A 20,117-nucleotide genomic window follows, 5' to 3' on the forward strand; every position below is an offset into this window, starting at 1 on the left:
AGCCTTGATAAATACTGCAGCTTGCATCTGGAGTACAGGTGTGCGTATAGTTGCTAAGGATATAAACCAATATGTTTACTATACTTTTTTTTACCATAGAAAGGCCCAGATAGTTTTAATAGTGTAAATGTTTTCCTGTCTGAGGAGAAGACAGCATCTTTTAATTAAACACCCATTAGATTATGAGCTTTCCATGACAAAAATAGATTAAAGGAAAACACAGCTTGCTTTTAACACCACCAAGGACATTTTTTGCCTATCAGGAACTTGATTTGCAAGGACACAGGCAACCAGATTGGAGATTTTAGAAAATGTAGATCTCATGTCCAGTGGGAAAACAGTGTGTTCTTTGAGGTATCCTTATGTGCCGAACCTAACCATGGAAAACTGAGTGGCAGTCCACTGCTAAGAAAATCTGGAAAAAGAATGAATTGTTTTTCTAGACATGAGAAAGGGCCTTAAGGTACTAAAGGTGTCCTGCAAGCCTGAGTGCCCTAAGCAGATAGTGGCGCCGTTATTTGTTGATAAGGTTTTAAAGACTAGAGAATTTACTATTACAGGAAAATGGTAAAATTAATTTTTTATAAAAGTTATAGAATTATCTCATATCAAGATTTATTAATTTAAAGTAATTGTTATTTGTCTTTTTGTTCCTGTAAAAGGTGCAGCTTATTTTTTATCAAATTCACCTCCCCAACAAAACTGTTTTTAAATATTCACCAGCAGAGTGTCAGATTTATGGTAAAAAGCAAGGGTTTCACATTTTGGCAGCAAAATTGATCTTTGTAAAGGTGAAATTTAGAAAAAAATTATTTAGCAGAAGAGTAAATCTGTAAACACTGAAATTATCCAAAGTTTAGCCTATTTCTAATAAGACTGAGCCACTATTACCAAATAAAAATGCCAAAATATTTGCACTCTGAGTATTTCACAGAAATTTCATTGTGTTTACAGCAAGGTAGTAAATAAACTTTGTGCAACGTAGCAGTACTCTTTCACAGATAACAAGTAAGCATTCTGTTCTGAATTGATGTCCTAATTATACAGACTTAGTTTCCCAGCGCTTAGTTTTCCAAGAAACAGCAAAATGTACCAGCATAGGACAGTAGTTTGCTATTATATATTATGCTGCTCATTAACTACACTGAATTTAAAAGCAGAGCTGCCTAGTCACATTTAGTAGAGGAGTTTTATTGCATTTAAATAACTTAACTTTGATCTCTACCATCCATGTTTCATAATTATTTGCCTTTGTGCAATTGTTACGTTATTTTGTTCCGTTACATGCTCCTCTTATCCGTTTCGATCTCAATCCTGGACACCATCCAAGCAGAGTTAAATAGGATACTGCAAATCTGACTAACATACCAAGATAAAATTCATCTCTGTTGTTTTAGGGTGGCCCAAAGCACAGCCTGGTTCGTCACTAGGGTCAAGTTACAAAATAGTTCTGCTGTTTGGGGATGAGGGCAAAGGTGCAGCAGGTCTTGCTGGGGTGAGCTGGCCTGCAGTGCCTGGGCTGCTTCACAGTAGAACTCTTTCTCTCTGCTAGTGAAATGGGGGGAGGAAAAGGGCTGAAGCCTCAGATTTTGTCCGGTTGAGTATTTATGGTGATATTTGTAAAGTTTTAAATATAAGCAAATGCTGTTTGCCAGATTTTCTTCAGGTGTATTGTTGGTTCTGGACTTTGAATACCTGCTAACATTTAGTGCTCATCTGAGCTCATCTCATTGATTTTGAATTTGCATTGACAACTTTGAGTTGTAATCAGCCAAATGTTGCATTAAGAATGACATTGCAGTATGTGACCTGCCCTTATATGTCTATATTACTCACTTTCTAATGAATTTTGAAAACATGCAGTGGCTACCTTCAGTCATACAGGGTTGCTCAGGAACTATACAATATTTTTCTAAAACAATCATTCTGTATTGCTTAAAATGATAGATTCCTGAGTTTTGCATGTATAGTAGATCTATTAACTGCTTACCAATGAGCCCTGATGCAGCCCCTTCTTCTCCTTGCAGCTCCCTGGATGCCAGGAGCTCCTGCCAGCACCACATCCTTCCCTGCTGCCTCGGCTTTCACCTGGGAGCAGCTCCCTACTTGCCTCTGGGCAGGTCAGACAGGTGCAGCTTGTATATCTATATCTCCATGCATATCTATCTATCTATCTATCTATCTATCTATCTATCTATCTATCTATCTATTTGCATATCTATACACACGTGTGTATATATATATGCATACCTATAGACACGTGTATATAAATATATATACACACACACATGCGTTTTATACATATATATATACATATAAAAATACACACATATATATACACATGTATTACTTATGTAAAATATTTTATATATATGAATGGGCTAGGCTTATATATATATGTTGGGCTCTCAAGCTTAAAAAAAAAAAAAGGCGTCCGAGTTGAGTGTTGGTAATCTCTAGGCATCACCTGCAGAGCAGATCAAACCAGCGACAGGCAGTTTTGTGTAGTTTAATTCAAACTATTATTCCTTCTTCCTGCTGACATCCCGGATCCTATGAAATGCCGTCGTGAAATAAACTGTCCTTAAAGCCACACCGTGACAGCAGCGCACTCGATCCGCTCACTGTGGTTGGCGGAAGAGGCGATGCTGGCAGCGGGCGCCGAGCAGGCAGAGGGTGGATGTGCGAGCAGGAGCGCAGGGAGGTGACGGACCCCAGCGCCAGCCCAGCATCGCCCCGGCGGGGAAGGAGCCGGCATCGCCGCCGCTCTGCCCGCCCGGCGAGGAAGGAGCCGGCCCACCCCGCCCCATCGCCCGGGGGGCGGCCCGGCCACGCCACTGCCCGCCCGACCCCCGCGGTCTCCTCAGGTGCCCGGCCGCGAATCCCCGGCGCCGGCTCCCTTCCTCCTGCCCCTCCCATCAGCAGGCGAGGGGCGGGACCGGCGCCGACTCCGACTCCGTTTTCACTGCCGCCGCGGCCGCCGGTACAGCTCCCGCTGTCGCTCCGCTCCGCCGTCCCTGCCGCCATGAGCGCAGACCCCGTCGTGTTCGTGTCCGCCGCCAGGACCGCCGTGGGTGAGAGTCCCCGCCGGGCCTGGGTGGCAGATGCTCCCCGCGGGCCGGGCGGATGTCCGTGTGCTGATCGCTCTCCCTCTGTCCTCCCTCCCTCTCTCCCAGGAGCCTTCAACGGCGGGCTGTCGGCGCTCCCCGCACACGAGCTGGGCGCCGCCGCCATCCGGGAGGTGCTGCGGCGGGCGGGGCTGGCCCCCGAGGAGGTGTCCGAGGTGATCCTGGGGCAGGTGCTCACCGCAGGTACTCCGCGGCCGCATCTCTCCGAGGTTGCCCCAGTGGAACAGCGCAGGGTTCATCTTGCAGGACGTTATCCCTTGCCTTTAGGAGCACACGGTTCCTTAACAAAGAGCTTAAGTGGCACCGTGGCCCACTTCTTCACGTGCTCTGGGTGACCGAACCCGTTGCTGGGTTTTTGGAAATGATGTGGTGTGGGATAGTTTGAGGATTTTTTAAGATAACAGTGTGTTTATGAATGTCAGTTTACTTTTTTTGTTACAGCCTCTCTTCCCTTTTCTTGATAATCTCTGTGCCTAAATTTAACATCCTAAGTAATGATAACTCTGAGATTCAATTTAAGAGACAGGCCTGCATTTGTGTGCATCTGCAAGATCGACCTGCAAGATCTGTGATGCCACTTACTTGGAGACAAATATTTTGATTTAATGAAAATGCAGCTGATAGGGAATTGTTTGTTTTGAACTGGATCCTTCGTTTTCCAGGGTCATGTTTGATCAGCAGAGTCATAGGATAGGTTTGTGTTTTAAAGATGGAGGAAGAAAATAAAGGAAATATTTTTGTCTTACTTAAAGCTGATTCAGATTCCTGTATGCTTTAGCTTGCTGAATGATGTGCTCTCCTTACCCATTTCTTTGCATACAAAGAGCTGGCATTAGTTTGGCCTGGGGGGATGCAGATGAAGACTCTTTTCTTTGAATATAGTGCTCCTGTTATCTCCATCAAAATTTCAACAAAGACTGGAAGCTTTCAGGAACTGCTTTTGTATAATTGTGCTTTTGATTTTCATGTGAACTTTTAGGGAAATTTGTCTGCTGGTGATGTACAGAAGATGTCAAAAGAATTTCACAAGCAGCAATTTAAAAGAGTTCTCACACACATACAATGGGCTAGTACTAATCTGAAGTGGGTGTTTCATCTGACCTGCCATCAAAAGCAGAGTGGCAGATATAAAACTGTCACTAGCAAATCCCTGATCTTACAGGCAGTTACTGATCAACAGTATAAGTGAGAGAAGCTCTTGTTTACAGATTACTGCTGGGAACTTCTCCATCTACCAACTGAAAGTAGGAGCAAGCTCTAAATTTTGGTGGAATCACAGTACTATTGTGGAAAATGACAAGACCAACATTCGTTAATTTTAAGAACAAAGGAAAAATACTGCCTGTTCCCACAGGTGCTGGCCAGAACCCTGTCCGGCAGGCGAGTGTTGCTGCTGGAATCCCATACTCTGTGCCTGCCTGGAGCTGCCAGATGATCTGTGGGTCAGGCTTGAAAGCAGTGTGTCTCGCTGCTCAGTCCATACTCCTGGGAGAATCCAGCATCGTGGTCGCAGGAGGCATGGAAAGTATGAGCAAGGTAAAGCAAAGCATTGCACTCTGGTTTCTCTGTCTTTTACTGGGAGCAAACAGCATTAAGTTATGTTGAAACTCCGTATTTGTAGGCTGGCACTCTGGAGGCAGATTGAAAGAGTAGCCGTCTGCTCTTGCTCTGCTCTTGCGCATGAATTTACATGTGCAACAATTGACTTCAGTAGTGTGGGGTTTTTTTTAAAAAAGGGCTCATACTGTAGCTAATGTTAAGGTGCCACGCAAATACACACCACATTTAAATTCCCATTTTCATTTCCATCTAGCCCTGTTGTAGTGAGTGATTTTCCTGAGACAACTAGCAATAGACAGGTTTTTTGTGTTGCAAGAAGGCCAAAGAAGGGATAACTGAAAATGTTTATGTCCACCAAGCAATTTGAGCTAGAAAAGGGAGCAAAGCATGTTTTTTTCAGGGTATCTATCCCAAGGCTGTATTCAGGAATCAACCTGGACCATTGATCTGATGTCCAGGAAAGGGATGGCTTCTTCTGTTGGGGTTTAGGTGCCCATGCTAGGGTGATGTTGGTCCTTACTGGTGGCTGAGTGTATTCAGGAACCACCTAGCACAGACTGGTGTGATGGGAGACCCATGGCCATGTGGGCCCAGGGATGACTGATTCAGTCTCTGGAGAGGAAACACTGCTCCATGATCTGCTGCCGGGGGAATGCACAGGCCAAATAGTATGCCAGCTGGCAGGCTCTGGAAGGAGAGGCAGAGTGGGCAGCTGGGCAGGCTGCTGGGATTTGGAGTAGCTACCTGCAAGGCAAGGGTCTGTCTCCTCAGTGGTCTGGCTGTATCGTGCACCTGAGGTGTAAACCATCTGACTCCTTTTGAAATACCCTCTTGCAGGCTCCTCATGTCATTCACATGCGAGCTGGGGTGAAAATGGGAGAGGCTTCCTTGCAGGACACTATAATCCTTGATGGCCTTACAGATGCTTTTTATCAATATCATATGGGTATAACAGGTAAGTGATGACAGTCCAAATGAAATGGTTAACTGGAGAGAAAGAGAATTCACTGACAGGAAATTTGGGAAATCTGAAGTTACAAACAAGCTGTTACAAGCTGTTGCTAAGTTGTAGTCATGAAAATGAAAGAAATCTGTAATACTGAAAGGCATTGAAGGCATCTTTCATTTTGTTTGTAAAGCTACTGTTTTGCGGTTTTTCATGCCTGAGCTGATCTCTCTGCATCTCTTCTACATGTGAGAAATTTAATTTCAGAAAAAAAAAATGATCCCTGTATGTAACTGGAGCATTTAGCAGCACAGATTTCAGTGGGGGAGAAAATGCATAGTGTGCTGTGGGTACACATGGTACTACAACTTCAGGTTATTTGCTTCTGGATGGATATTCAGCCAACTGCTTTTTCAGACCTGGATTGTGAAACAGATTAACTTCAGAACTGTACCCTCTTCTGAAGAAGCTGTAGAAATATCTGACCATAATAGTCCAAAGAAACAATAAACTGGAAAAGCTTGTTTGCTTTTGTATTTAATTTGATATAACATTTGGGAGGAGATCACACATGGAAATGTTCACCCTCACAAAAAATTACAGTACAGCAAACAAAATGAGGAAGTCAGAAAGAAAACTTCAACAAGCTCACCTGCTTGCTACAGCAAACATTAATGACTGTGTTTGTGCTTACAATTTTACAACTTAAAATTTTAGCATTTCCTGATGGCAATTTGCACTTTATCCCTATTTCAGCTGAAAATGTGGCCAAACAGTGGCAAGTCAGCAGAGCAGAACAAGACCAGCTTGCTGTACAATCACAAAACAGGGCAGAAGCAGCACAGAAAGCTGGCTATTTTACAAAAGAAATTGTTCCTGTTCTTGTACCATCTAAAAAAGGTAGGTGTGAATGGATAATGAAAGCTGTTTTTAAAGAAAAATCTGTTTTCTACTGTGACTCCTGTAATCAGTAGATGGTTTCCCACTTACACAGCCTTTCTGTGAGTATGTAGCCTGTTGCTCTCCTTTTCAGCTTTCAGTGGTTAGTTTTTAAATAAGAGAGAAGCAATACAAATATAGAATATCTATATGTAGCTCTATTTGGAAATAACTAAGACTGTGTTTTACTGGAAATATAATAACTACCTAGAAAAATCACTGACTTAACATAGTCTTGGATATGTTATCAAAATCAGTGTTTTTCATTTTATTAAGGTTCCTGCTGCACCAAACTTAAAAGTCATGCTGATCTAGCAGCACTTTCATGACATCAGTTTAGATAATTATATTTAATGACACATGACTTCTCTTTGCAAAAACATTACTACAAGTATCATTTGAAATATAGCCTTCTGCTGGAAGAGAAGCTATTGGGTTAGAAACAAGATCAACTTTTGCACAACTAGCCAATCTTTTATTTGATAATGTTTTTCTTGGGAAACCTGAGCTGTCTGCTGTGCTAGAAGGAGCTGGAGGGTTACAGCAATTTGATAAACTGTACTGAGTTGAACCTTGGCTCCAACATAATAATGGCTTGTTGGTTAAAAGGAATATGGTGTATATTCCCACTTAGCTGGTTGGTTGTGCCGGCTTTCTGTCTGAGATGTGTGTGTGTGATCAGACCCCTCTCTGAGGGCATAATGCTCTGTTTTGCAGGTCCTATAGAAGTTAAAACAGATGAACACCCTCGACCTGGGAGCAACTTGGAAACAATGGCAAAGTTAAAGCCCTGTTTCCTGACAGATGGAACTGGGACAGTAACAGCAGCTAATGCTTCAGGTTGGTCCATCTGGCTAAAATGAAATGAAAAAGAACAATAGCTGCCTGTGGCTCAAGGCAGGGTCCCTATGAGGGGTGGGTGCCACGTGGGTACCACAGGCTGGGCTGCCATGTGGGTACTACAGGCTGGGCTGCCATGTGGGTACTGCTGAATGTATTTTACAGGAAATGGCAATGTGTTTGACGACTTAAGGAGACCTCAATTTTAGATGTGGGGGATTTCTTTATAGATGTCTTCTTTTGCTTGTTTTCTATGAAGTAATACAAGAGTTTGGACAATAACATCAATATTTGATAGGGTGAAATGAATAGAAACTGCATTCTTTCCTTTTAAAAGCAGCTGTCTAAAGCTTTCTGATACTGCAGGTCTGGACAATGGAAAAGTTAAGGATTCATGTTTGAAAATGTTACTCCTGTGGGACTGCCACAGGCAGTTTTGAAGCTTCTTCCTTGGTCCTTATGCTTCCTCTTCCAAAGTCTACCTCATGAGTCTGATGTGCTTCTTTTTTAGATTGTACTTCAATTATTCCACCTGCTGCTTTCCAAATAGAATCACAAATGTGTCACATTTACAGCAGTATAGTAGATAGGTTCCCTTTTAAGTGTTTGTGGCAGAGGTCAGACTTTGCTGATCTGAACAGTACTCACCTAAACCAGTAAAATATTTGTGATTTTTGTTTTGTCTAGATCATGAACTTACACAAGCAGGAAAAACTGGTACAGTAAAAGCCCAAAAAAATACATACAAGTTGTTTGCCATTCCACAGGTCTAAACGATGGAGCTGCAGCTGTAGTTCTAATGAAGAAATCAGAAGCTGCTAGGAGAGGTCTTATGCCTTTGGCTCGGATTGTATCTTGGGCTCAGACCGGTATAGATCCATCTATAATGGGAGTAGGGCCCATTTCAGCAATAAGGAAAGCTGTAAGTAATCACCTATCTATCTATACTTCTATTGTAGTTGTAACTCTTGCTTGTAATGGCTTTTCATTTTCTGATCATGTCGTGGTTTTTCTATGTTCTATGGAAAACTTAGTAAAAAAAATAAACTAAGCAAAAATAAGGCTCAAAATAGTGGTGAGATTTCTAGTGCTACCAGGCTAGTGTCTACTGTTGAAAAAAAAACCCAAATGTGTAGGCACATGAATGGAATTTAGAGCATATAGTCAGGTTTGGGGAAAAGCAACCTTGGAGGCTAAAGGTCAAATTTCAGGGATGTGTATATAAACCTAGTGATGATTTGGTCCTACCCCAATATGGTTGATACTGTGCCTGGCCAGGTTAATTTTCAGATCATCGCCTGATTGTATGTGCAATAGCACAGCGCTCAGAGGGGCCAGTGAGTGCATCTGTATTGGCAAATGGGATGGTGCTCTTTGTCCTGTGAAAAGATTGGAGCATACAAATTGGATTCCTTTCAGGTGAAACTGAACAAGGTGCACTCTAAAACCACATCTAATGTGCTCAGACCGTTACTTCACCCACTGATGTGCTCAGTGTTCAGTCTATAGGACAAGGTTCTCAAACAAAACACCCCAGTGAACAGCCCTGATGGTACCACACTGCTTCCTTGTACAGACATTGCCCATGGCAACCCCAGCTGTTAAAACTGAGCTATGAAGTAAAGCATGAAAAAAACTCTTGTACAGCTAAGAACACATTTGCTTTAGTATTTGTTCTTAGTTTTTTTAATAGTATAAAGGCCTTATTTTTCTAACCTCTGAAATGTCCTGGCAACACAGTTTAACTTACATTGACCCAAGCTCTGTGGCTTTTCACAGGAACATCAGAACTGTAATGCTGAAGCTTTTTCTTACCTATCTCAAATTGTTTTTAAATCGAAAATGCTGTAGGTGCATATAGAATACTGTTTTAATTTAAACTGTAGAACAAACTATTTAACAGTACCTATAATCGTATAGGTACTCTGAAAAAGGGCACACTGTTTCTTGATGTAAACTTTGTGTGTTATCAAATGCTTTTCTCTTCAGATTTTTATAGTAGCAATTTATAGTGAGAAAGCAAGTAGGTTATACATTTTAGTGTTAAAACATAACGTATCTTAATCCTCTCCCAGAAGAAGTTTCCATACTATCTGTCATAGAAAGAGGCCCTTCTCCTTGACTATAGCCTTGAAGTGCAGCAGTAGGGCTAGCCTAGGTTGTGAAACATCATTGCTGCAGATGATTCTGCTGATAAAAGTAGCTGTTAAGAGTGGAAGTAAAAATGTATATATGTGAAACAAGCTTCAGCCTGTACCAGAGTAGGGAATTGCATAACAAGAGTTTCTCAAGTGAAAATAGGAGCCAAACATCTTCCAAAATAGTTACATGGAAAGAACTTCAAGTGGAAACTTTCAGCTTAAGGCAGCAGGACTGGACAAAAGTCTCAGTACTAAGTAGCAAATCTCTAGTCAGACTATGTCCTGAAAAACTTGCTTTGAATCTGTTAAAGCCCACTTTTAAATGCCGTGCTTGTCCCAGTAAGGGCACCATGAACAGTTCGATTTCCAAAATTGCGCCAACACCACTACCTGTAAAATTAATGAAGATTTTATGAGCAGCCAGCATGTTACTGCACATTGTACCGAGTTTTGACGACACTGAAATTTTGGCTGTCATCTTTGAGAATCCTGTCATCAACCTTGGCTATGGAAAAATTGTTTTCCTTCAACTTTTTAGAAGTGGTAGCTTTAAATTAACCAATTTAAGTCTTATGAAAAGCTTCTTCTGGTGCTAAAGAAAACCTAAAAGCTCCTATTTGTTTTCTCAGGTTGACAAAGCCAGCTGGACTCTGGAACAAATTGACCTGTTTGAAATTAATGAAGCCTTTGCATCGCTATCTGTTGCAATAGCAAAAGAACTGAATGTAAATCCTGAAAAGGTAATGAATATATCTGTAGGCTGAATTTCTTTGCCTCCTGCAATTCAAACGGGTTCCATTCTGTGCATCTGGATTGTATGGGCGAGCACAGCCCTCTTGCAATCACTTTGCTGTAAGCAAACAGGACAAGAACCCCAACAGGCATTTCCTCACACTGCTTGTGCCACCAGCTGGCTTTGCTAGCAGGCAGCTTCCCAGCTGAACAGGTTACACGTGCTGCAGTGAATTTTTATGCAAATCTAGATAACTGCTTGAGCATATTTATAATTCAGAACTTGGACTTGCGCCTGAAAGTGTATGTTCCACAGTATTCTTCTAGTGATGGCAAAGTCATCCCTAAATTTACCTTAATTATCTTCAGAGAGTAATGGTAGTGTGCTTTCAGAAGAAATACTGATTAACAGCTGTTGCACTCATGTTCACTTTCACTGTGAAATGGTGTTTGTGGTTTCAAGCTCACATATAATCAAGGGCTACATCCAGTGAAGTCATGCATGTGAATGTCAGCTAAGCCAGTTGAATGTTCTTGACCATCTATATTGGCTTTTTTTTTTTAGATTAATATTCAAGGTGGAGCTATTGCTCTTGGCCACCCTCTTGGTGCCTCTGGTTGTCGCATCCTTGTAACTCTTCTACATGCGCTGGAACGCACTGGTGGAAAACGTGGTGTTGCTGCTCTCTGTATCGGAGGAGGAATGGGAATTGCCATGTGCATTGAGAGATGAATGCAAGTGAATGAATTAACAGCTGATGTTAAGCTTTCAAACATTTTACTAACAAACTTCTAATAATGGAGCTCACAGTTGTTTGCTTTGCCTAAAATTAAATAAACTTACACAATTACTTTTTGCCACTCAATTGCTGCCTTGTCAAACACAAGAACTTACATTCTCTTTGCAAGGACCAACCTTCCTTTCAAAAATTAGTTTGTTCACAAGAAAATAGCAGCAACATTCAACCACCTGTTTTATTAACATTTGAGTTATAAGAGTGGGAAGTGTAAGTGAAACAAACATAAATAAAGCCTAAGTTATTCTTCAAGTGCTCCAGACTGAACTGCATCCTCATAGCACCCTCTCTCTTCTTTAGTCTCAGGGTGCAGCTTAATAAGATCATCAATTCGAAGAATAGTAATTGCAGCTTCTGTTGCAAACTTTAGGCTCTTAGTTTTGACCATGGTGGGTTCAAAGACACCAGCTTGCTTGTTATCACGAGGTTTTCCATTGATCAAGTCAAGACCAATCCTGCAAAGAAGAAATGTCAGATGGAGAGGTAAAAAAAGGAGAAACACAGCTGGAGTATGCTGTGTAACTATGATGTCAGAGACACAGACATAGGACTGAAGAACAGAGGCAGAGAAGCTCAGTGGTAACACATACCACCCATTTTTTACCATGGAAATCATGATTCAGTAAACTGGGAGAACAATATTCCATCTAAGTCACCAACCCACATCACTTTTGCTTGCCTTCTAACAGACAGATACTTGCCATTTCAGATTCTTGCGATCTGGATTAACTTGAGCCTCATTGTGGAATGCTCTCAACTTTGCAACAAGATCTGTTGCATCCTGAGCGGCATTGACTGCCAGTGTATTTGGAATTACTAAGAGGGATCTTGCGAATTCTGCTATTGCAAGTTGTTCACGAGACCCCTAAAAAGAGGAAAACAGTTTGTAAACCAATTGGCTGCAACAGGAGAGGAAAAAAGAGCCATGATCAAGAACATCAATAATAGGTAGGGGTTTACACATGCAAAATGTCTTGCAGTCTAATTATCAGAGAAAGAATAACTTATATTCTCCATTTTAAAGATGTGTCTTATTTTTTTAAGATGACTAGGTTTTCATGAACCACAGAAATGACTTTTAGTAGATGAAAGTAAATGTTTGAAAATACACTGTTCCTGTCTAACACATACACACTGTTCCTTCTTTGTGCAAGACTTACCATGCTGGTTGCATAATTTTCAAGATATATTGAAAGTGCTGCCTCTACAGCACCACCACCTGGGACAACAGACTTGGATTCCAAAACCCTTTTGACAACACAGAGAGCATCATGTATAGATCGTTCCATTTCATCACACATGAAGTCATTAGCTCCTCGTAAGATAATAGATGCTGAAGTCCGGGCCTTTGTGCTATGGAAAAAAAAGGAATCTGAAGTCAGCTGTGTTGAACAGAATATAGAACTCTTCTTGCTAAAAATATTTCTTCTAAAATCCAAGTTCAGCTGAGCCTCCTTCTTTCGACGTTTAAAAGAAAATCTAAACATTGTTATGCATCCTTGCAGGATACATACATTCTAACTTAGTAAAGTCAGTATTTTATACTATGCAAGAACCTAGTTTGAGTTTTAGTCTTTTGAAGAAAGCTAGCTATCAAAGTATGATGACATTTTCCCATCAGAGGGGAAAGCGTACGTAGATATTAAGAAAGATGTTTTGCACACCTATCAAGTAAGCTCATGACTGCCAACATTACAGTATAGGCAGTCACCATGGAGCTGCCCCACAAGTGCCATGATGAGAGCATTTCACTGGCACACAAATGAGACTACAGGAAGTTCAACACTGAGAAGGAATACTGAAACAGTGGAAAAGTTAATATCCAGGGTATGCTCGGATTAAACAAGCTGAAACTCAGGTTTTCAGGTACCACACAGCAGTGAAACCAACAGAAGTAAATGCTGTCTTCCACTAAAAATGGTTAAGATTTAGCTTGCACCTCTTTAGTCACATGCAATTATTCAGATGGTACCTATTGCTCTTTACTGCCTGTAAAGAGAAGTCAGTTTAAAAATATTTGTTTAGGAACAAAAACTTCTGTACGATCTACCAATCTGACTGTCTGACACATTATGTTTGGTGAAACAGGTGTCCACCCACAGCAAGAGATTAAATACTGACACATTCACCTCTAATATGCACTGTATTTGGGTACTCTTTCCCGTGCACATAACTATTCAGACTACTGAGGTAGCATGGAAATAAATCAATGGAACTTTATATCAAACTCAGAAAATATACACCAAACTGAGCGTTTTTAAAAGGATCCTTACTTCTTGATTAAAATCAGCTCATCGTCACAGATTCTCTCTTGAATCACCTCTTCTGCCTGTCCCAGCATTAATGCCTCAAAACTCTCCTCACCTTCAAGGTTTGCAAGGGTTGAACACACGGTTGCTTTAACAGACAAAAAAAGTGAAGTTAACATTCAATTCCACCCCATCCTCTGCCAATTTCCCAGAACAGACATACAGAAAGACAAACAAATAAAAACTGCCTAAGTAGATTTTTCTTAAATTAAACAGCACTTTTCATTCTCAGGCAGCAATTCTAATATTTTGTTGTTTATAACCAATGTTGCTGCTTTTGCTCAACTTTTACAGCACTCTTCTACAGGTAGCACAAACTTCCATGCTTTACTACAATGAAAGTGTTTTCTTCCAAAATTCAGAACTGACAGATAAAAATCTGAATAGGACCAGAATTTTTTAAAGTATGTATTTAGTGATTTAGGAGTTCTTCATTCCTCTTCAACTGTCTAAACAACATACTTAACTGTCTAAACAGAGACTTATGCATGTGTGTATAATAAAAGACTTCTAAATAAATAGAGATTATGGCTCCCATTTCCACAAAAGGCCAGTCTTCACAATGCAAGGCAGTTTTTTCTTTCTCCTGTAAATCTGGAGCAATCAACTCTTACAGTAGTCACCTACTTTGACAAAAGTCACTTAAAAGCAAGAGTAAAGTTAAAAATAAGTGGCTCAGCTTTACTCATCCTGGCCTTGCATGTTAAGAAGCTGTATTTCTAGAATTAGTTACTAATATCCTAAAAACGGCTTTTACTTTAAAGAATACTTTAAAAAAGGTACCTTTTATAAACACATACCTCCAGATGCCTTAGCAATCCGCTTAAGATCCTTCTTTACCACTCTTCGTACTGCCATAGCCCCAGCATCAACGAAGTATTTCAGACACATGTCATCAATACCTCCAGTGGTGAGAATAACATTAGCACCAGTGGCCAAAATCTTCTGGATCCTTTCTTTAGTAATATCTGACTCTCTGCAAAGATAAAGGCAAAGTTATAAAAACATACTTAAAAATCTACCATCAGCATTACCTGAAACCTTAATGCAAGAATGGACCACTGCATAAACATATTTGGATTTCTTCAAAACTGACTTAATGCTGGTTCTGCCTCTAGAAGCAAAGACTTCTACCATTAGTATTTGGTATTGTTGGCTAACATTCAAAGTAATTTTACCACTTGCTCTCAGCCAAAATGACATTGAGCCACCTCAAGCTGAAGAGACCAAATCAAGCCTGTGAAACCCCACTGTCTCAGTTACACACGCACCTTTGCCTTATCTGGTCCAGCTTCTCAGGGTCTGAGATAACAACCTGAACCCCAAGCTTCATTTTTGCTTTCTGCAGGCTGAAGTCAAGGCATGCAATCTTTGCATTAACTATTCTCTTGGTCATCCCTGATAAGGAAAAACAAGACAGAAAAAGGGTTTTTGTCAAATCGAGTTAACAGAACATCAAATCAGCATTAAAGATTAAAACTAATGTCACATTTCACATTTCTTTGTTTGTTTGCTTCTCCACCTCCAATCCTGCCCTAGTGCAGAAAAACACTAATGAAGACATTCCTGTAATTTATTACCTTTTTACATACCCTGTCCCCAAAATGCAAATGACCATGAAAATCTGACCAATCGGTCTTGTATCCTCTATGTTACCTAATGTAGCTCTGCTGAATGTAACAGTTCTCCACAAACCTGGCACTGGCTCCGCACAAGGCAGGCAGTTAAATTCAACCTGACCCACAGTGTTACAACACAGCTGGGGAAACTACAGCAGCATACCAACACTTTGTGTGTCACTACCAGCTGGCAGGCTTTAGTCTAAAAAACACTGGTGAAGTGCAGCATTTTGTGGTCATGTTTAACTGTTCTGGAATTGAAAACACACGACTCACGACTAATGCAGTCAGTAAGAAGAGTCACACAGAAAGACTAAGAGGACTGAGTTCACACAGAAGATTTATGAGGCACAGCATGTTCTTACCCTGTGAGCCCACCACGCAGTTCAGAGCGTAACCGTTCACAAGAATGCTCTCTTTCTGGCTGCGGCCATGAGCCTTCAAAACATTAACCGAGTTGATCGGATACCGAGCCTGACCCTTCTGGTCTGTGTATTTAACTGCTAGGGCAGCATCCACCACCATATTAGCAAAGAAATCACCATCACTAAAATGCTGTTAAGGTTAAAACTGAAAAGAAAACTAGTATTACGCTTGAGAGAAAAAAGAAAAAGTCACAAACACTGCCCAAACTAAGTTTTAAAAAAAGAACTTCAGAAAGTACTGAAAAGAGCTAGCTCTCTTTTCTATTGCCTTAAAAGAATGAGTAATTATAAAAACTGAAACACTAGTAAGAACATTATCACAGGCTAGTGTTTTGCCTACATTTTATACACCTTTTGTTCCTTATGAAAAATACCTATCCTGCATTAAGTCTGCACAAAAGCTAAAAACAAAGGTTTTTCTGTGACTATGGAGTAAAATGGACATTTCTTTCCTCTGGATTCACTCCCTAGGTACTTCTGTAACACATTCTTCCATTCACACAACTGTTTTTCCAGTCTCACTAACAAGCAGTGCAATTGTTAGGAAACAATATGCTGTTAAAGCTATCATCATATGCCAACCCAGATTTAAATAAATTGGAAAAGGTTGAACATGCTTTCCCATATGCCAGGTCATAGTATCTAGGAAATATTTTTCACACTCCCATTATAGAAGGAACAGCTTGAATACTTTACCCCATTCATAAAAACTGCTGCAAAGGCAGCTAGCCTAGCTCCTCAAGCTCTCCCATCACTCACTCAACTTGACTCACTTGATCAAGTTAAAGGATACACTCCTATAATTTTTGAGGACATTGATGTTTTAGCAGCATTAATTAGGCACTCCCTGCCCAATTCATCTGTGTTAATAACAAGATTTTCATTGATGTAGCGAACAGCTTCTCTGTAGAATAAAGACAAATACTGATAAAGAACCACCTCCACAAAAAGACAAAAAACATACATGTTTTCAGCCCTTCTAAATGTTACGTCAAAGAACAAAGGGCTGAAATCAATTAGTCTTCTAGGACAGTAACATGACTGTCGTTTGTTATGTGATAACAGAAATATGATTTAAAACCCCTCAATAACATACAAAAATCCCCAAACCAACAAAAAAACCAACACCCCCCAACAAACCACCCTATCCACTTGGCACCAAGAAGTTTCTGTTAACACAGTCGCAAATACAGAAATTCAACTGTATTAGTTTCTTACTTGCAAGCAAGTCGGTATCCACCAATAATAGAGGTAGGATGAATTTTCTGTTTCACCAGCTCATCTGCATTTTTGAGAAGTTCTGCAGCAATAATTACCTGTTTGAAATACGAATGTTAAATATAATCCATATAAGCAAAGTAACTACCTTTTTCAATCTAGAACCATAGTTTCTGACATCAGGTGAAAGCCACCTGATTCCACCTCTCACCAAACTGTCTTAATTCTCTAGCCAGTTTTCAACACTCAGCATCCTCGTAAGTTCTAACACTTGAATTTCTCACAATTGTTAAAAATTAAAAACCTTAAATCAGTACCTATCATCAATCCAAAAAGTTAAATACTGGAATTGAAGTGTGCAAATTCCCTTCCAGAGCACCAGTCTCATATGGAAATTGGCACCCCTAATGCAAAGTCTAATGCTTTTATTCTTTAGCCTACTTTAAAGAACTGCTTACATTCAGTTAACCACAAATTCTTAATTCTATACAGCTGATCAACATTGTAACAAGATTCATAATGGGTAAATCAAAAGCCACACTGTGACAGTAATAAAACACTGACTTTTGATGTTTCTGCCTGTAAAACTTTCTACATACCACTGAGGTGGTCCCATCACCAACTTCTTTGTCTTGCAGGTCTGCCAGCTCACAAAGAACTTTCGCAGCAGGATGTTCCACTTCTAGGAGTTTCAGAATGGTTGCACCATCATTAGTAATGGTCACGTCCTAATTTTCAGAAATCAAACGTAGTATGACATGAATTTCTATTATATTTTCAGTGTTGTTTCATAGTATTCATATGAATGGAAGTAAATTATTTTTTGCAGATGTCCATAAAATAACTATTCATACCAAAAATTTTTTCCTTCCTTTTAACTAGGAGTCCCATTCTAAAAACAGAAACAGTACCAATGCAAAATCTGCACTTTCCTTTTATCAGAAAAGCCTTTGTGCTACAGAATCTCATCAAACATTTTGCACATACCTGATCAGTAGTCATGAAATGACTACCTTCTAATACACTATTTCATTACAGGAGCCTGGAATGTGACAAACATTCTTCAGTTGCTTGAAATATTTTGAAATACAAAATATTGTTTTAAAATCATTATGGGATTATCTGAATTGGGTTTTTTTTTGTTATTTCTCCTGATGTGGAAGCCAGGATATACAAGTTGGCATCATGTTCTGTCTGACTTAAATTGTGATACTCACTTCTTGGAATCTGAGCAGTATTTGTAAGTGATGACAAGAACATATAGAAAAGAGGTAACTGTACCACATAAATTACAATAAATGAAACTAAAACGATGCAGCACAAATTACCTGATACTCAATTTTACCACAGTTCTCCTCCTCTCCCCTCTCAGAACCACTGAAAAAACAGGCACATGCACCTGAGGCCTATGAAGCACACTAAGTGAAACCACTTTTACCCAGGAATACAAGCCCTCCTGACATTTCTCAAAGTAAGCTGACTTACCCCAATATCATCCACCAACATCTTATCCAGACCAACCGGCCCGAGAGAACTCTTCACAATATTGGCAATAGCAGATGCAGCAGTAACTGAATAAATGAAAGAAAAAAAAGAAAACCATAAAGTTTTTTCTTTTTAACTTTAGGGTGAGACTCAGGTTTACAAGAGATCATGCCAAGAATCCACAATTCAGAAATTAGAGGTAAATGATATAATTTAGGATTAGGTTTCAGACTAACTTGAAGATCTATCTTACCTTTGCCAGGCTTGCTCTTCCAAAAAAATACAATCTGTGCCAAACCTCACTCATCCCTCCAAGCTGGTTTAGCTAACTAACCTGACAAAACTGACTGATCAGAAAATGCTATCTGGGTAAAATGGAGGACAGGACTGAGGTCAGAATAGCAGCAGTGTTATCTTAGGAGCGATTGGTAGTACTGATGCTTTTGACTGCAGCAAGTCATGCCATGAGACTCATTCTCATTTACTCCTCAGTTCTGTGCAGACAGAGATCAATGGTATCACCATGTATCAATTAGTAAAAACATCTTTTTGGTCCGCGACTGAAACAAAGCACTTACTCTGCAACTAAGTCACCAAAATAAAAACGTGAGCCTTTAGTCAACGTAACATAAAACTAAAACACTGGTTCATTCAATGGTTGTTCTGCCAACTTCATATAGGAAAAAGATACAATCAACCTTTTCCTTCAGACCGTGGCAAGTTTTTCTCTATCCCACAAGCATAGCCACTTAATCTAGTAAACGAAAAAGTGGTAGTTAAATGGGAATAGTTACAACTCGCATACCTTCGCTTTGAACTTCAAACAGTTCAACTATATCTTTTCCTTCCTAAGATTAACAGCAGCTTTCTGGAAAAAATAAACGTGATAGCAAAGATGCTATCTCGCAGAGCTTCGTCTGGAACAAAGCGACTGTTTATTTTGCTTTAGAGGAATAGTAGCAGCTTTCTGAAAGAAAAACATTGTACCAAAGGGTGCCATTATCGAGTACAATCTCAGTCGTGAATTAAGGTAATTCTTACTCTAAGTGTTCTCCCTGAAGTACCACCAGAGCTGCAAGACTCTCAGAATAATCAGGAAGCAGGTCTTCAGCTTTTCCCTTTGTCTTCTACGTACTCAGAATCTGCGAGCTGCCTCAGAATTTGCAGCGTTCCCGCAGGACTTGGCGTGTAACCCTGAGCAATGCGGAACGCGTTCGAGAACCACAGCCAGACATCCATCCCGAAGACGGTCCCCACTTCCACGGTTCCCTTGTGCTAGGCAGCAAGGCCCTTCCCTTCCCCTGCGGCCCCTTCCCCAGCGCGGCCGCTCGGCCAGCCCAGCCCGTAGGCTTTGCCGGTTCACGTCCTTTGCCGTCGGGACTGGACCGAGCGATCTCCGCCCAGCAGTCATCCTGTACCCCCGCGATACGGGATTCCGTCGGCACCCGGACTCCCGGGAGCGGCGCGGGGCTGCGCGTGCCCCTCGTGCGGGCGCTGGGAAGGAGCAGTGCCTCCCCACCGCCTTCCTTCCCGCTCTGCGGGCGGCAGCAGGCCGGGGCGGAAGGAATGCGGCGGGAGGGCGCGGCCGCTCCGGGCAGGCGAGCACATGGCGGCGCTGACCATGGCCGCGCCATGTTCGCTCCTCCATGCCCCTCCCTTCCCCTCCCGCTCCTCCAGCCCCGCCTTGGGCGTACCGTTCTGCGTGCGGACCGTATCGCCGCTGGTGCGCTCGCCGAACACGGCCAGGGGCCCCTCCATGGCTGACATGTTCCCGCCGGGCCGCGGCGCCGCACGCACAGGGACGGGAGGGCGCGGAGCGGCGGGATGGTCGGAGCGGCGCGAGGCACGCTGGGAGCGCGCTTCCCCCCGCGGGCGGGCGGTGGCACCGGGGCCGGCCCCGGGCGCGCGCAGGGGGCGGGACCATGCCGATCATGTCCAATCACGGGACGCGGCGCGCCCGGCGCCGGGTCGCGATTGG

The 20,117-nt window shown here is 41.5% G+C and overlaps 2 protein-coding genes and 1 non-coding gene across 3 annotated transcripts; 1 reads left to right on the forward strand and 2 right to left on the reverse strand.

Annotated features, from left to right (window-relative positions):
- The first annotated feature begins 2,942 nt into the window (after positions 1 to 2,942).
- Positions 2,943 to 11,152, forward strand: ACAT2 (acetyl-CoA acetyltransferase 2). The gene is made up of 9 exons (XM_071549396.1): positions 2,943 to 3,074; positions 3,177 to 3,311; positions 4,483 to 4,664; positions 5,526 to 5,643; positions 6,391 to 6,534; positions 7,291 to 7,413; positions 8,181 to 8,335; positions 10,184 to 10,294; positions 10,852 to 11,152. Exons 1-9 carry the CDS (start codon positions 3,026 to 3,028, stop codon positions 11,017 to 11,019), a joined length of 1,185 nt encoding a protein of 394 aa, XP_071405497.1. The 5' UTR covers positions 2,943 to 3,025; the 3' UTR covers positions 11,020 to 11,152.
- An 84-nt stretch (positions 11,153 to 11,236) lies between these two features.
- Positions 11,237 to 20,006, reverse strand: TCP1 (t-complex 1). The gene is made up of 12 exons (XM_071549394.1): positions 19,834 to 20,006; positions 18,140 to 18,225; positions 17,254 to 17,382; positions 16,655 to 16,752; positions 16,230 to 16,340; positions 15,377 to 15,558; positions 14,664 to 14,790; positions 14,193 to 14,368; positions 13,357 to 13,480; positions 12,244 to 12,436; positions 11,785 to 11,948; positions 11,237 to 11,538 (listed from the first exon to the last, which is right to left on the reverse strand). Exons 1-12 carry the CDS (start codon positions 19,904 to 19,906, stop codon positions 11,325 to 11,327), a joined length of 1,677 nt encoding a protein of 558 aa, XP_071405495.1. The 5' UTR covers positions 19,907 to 20,006; the 3' UTR covers positions 11,237 to 11,324.
- Positions 18,792 to 18,927, reverse strand: LOC139669142 (small nucleolar RNA SNORA29). Its single transcript, XR_011697197.1, has one exon. It is a non-coding gene; the product is annotated as a small nucleolar RNA SNORA29 (small nucleolar RNA).
- Positions 20,007 to 20,117: the final 111 nt, after the last annotated feature.

This window comes from Pithys albifrons, chromosome 2 (genome assembly GCF_047495875.1).
Source record: "Pithys albifrons albifrons isolate INPA30051 chromosome 2, PitAlb_v1, whole genome shotgun sequence".
NCBI classification, from domain to species: Eukaryota; Metazoa; Chordata; class Aves; order Passeriformes; family Thamnophilidae; genus Pithys; species Pithys albifrons.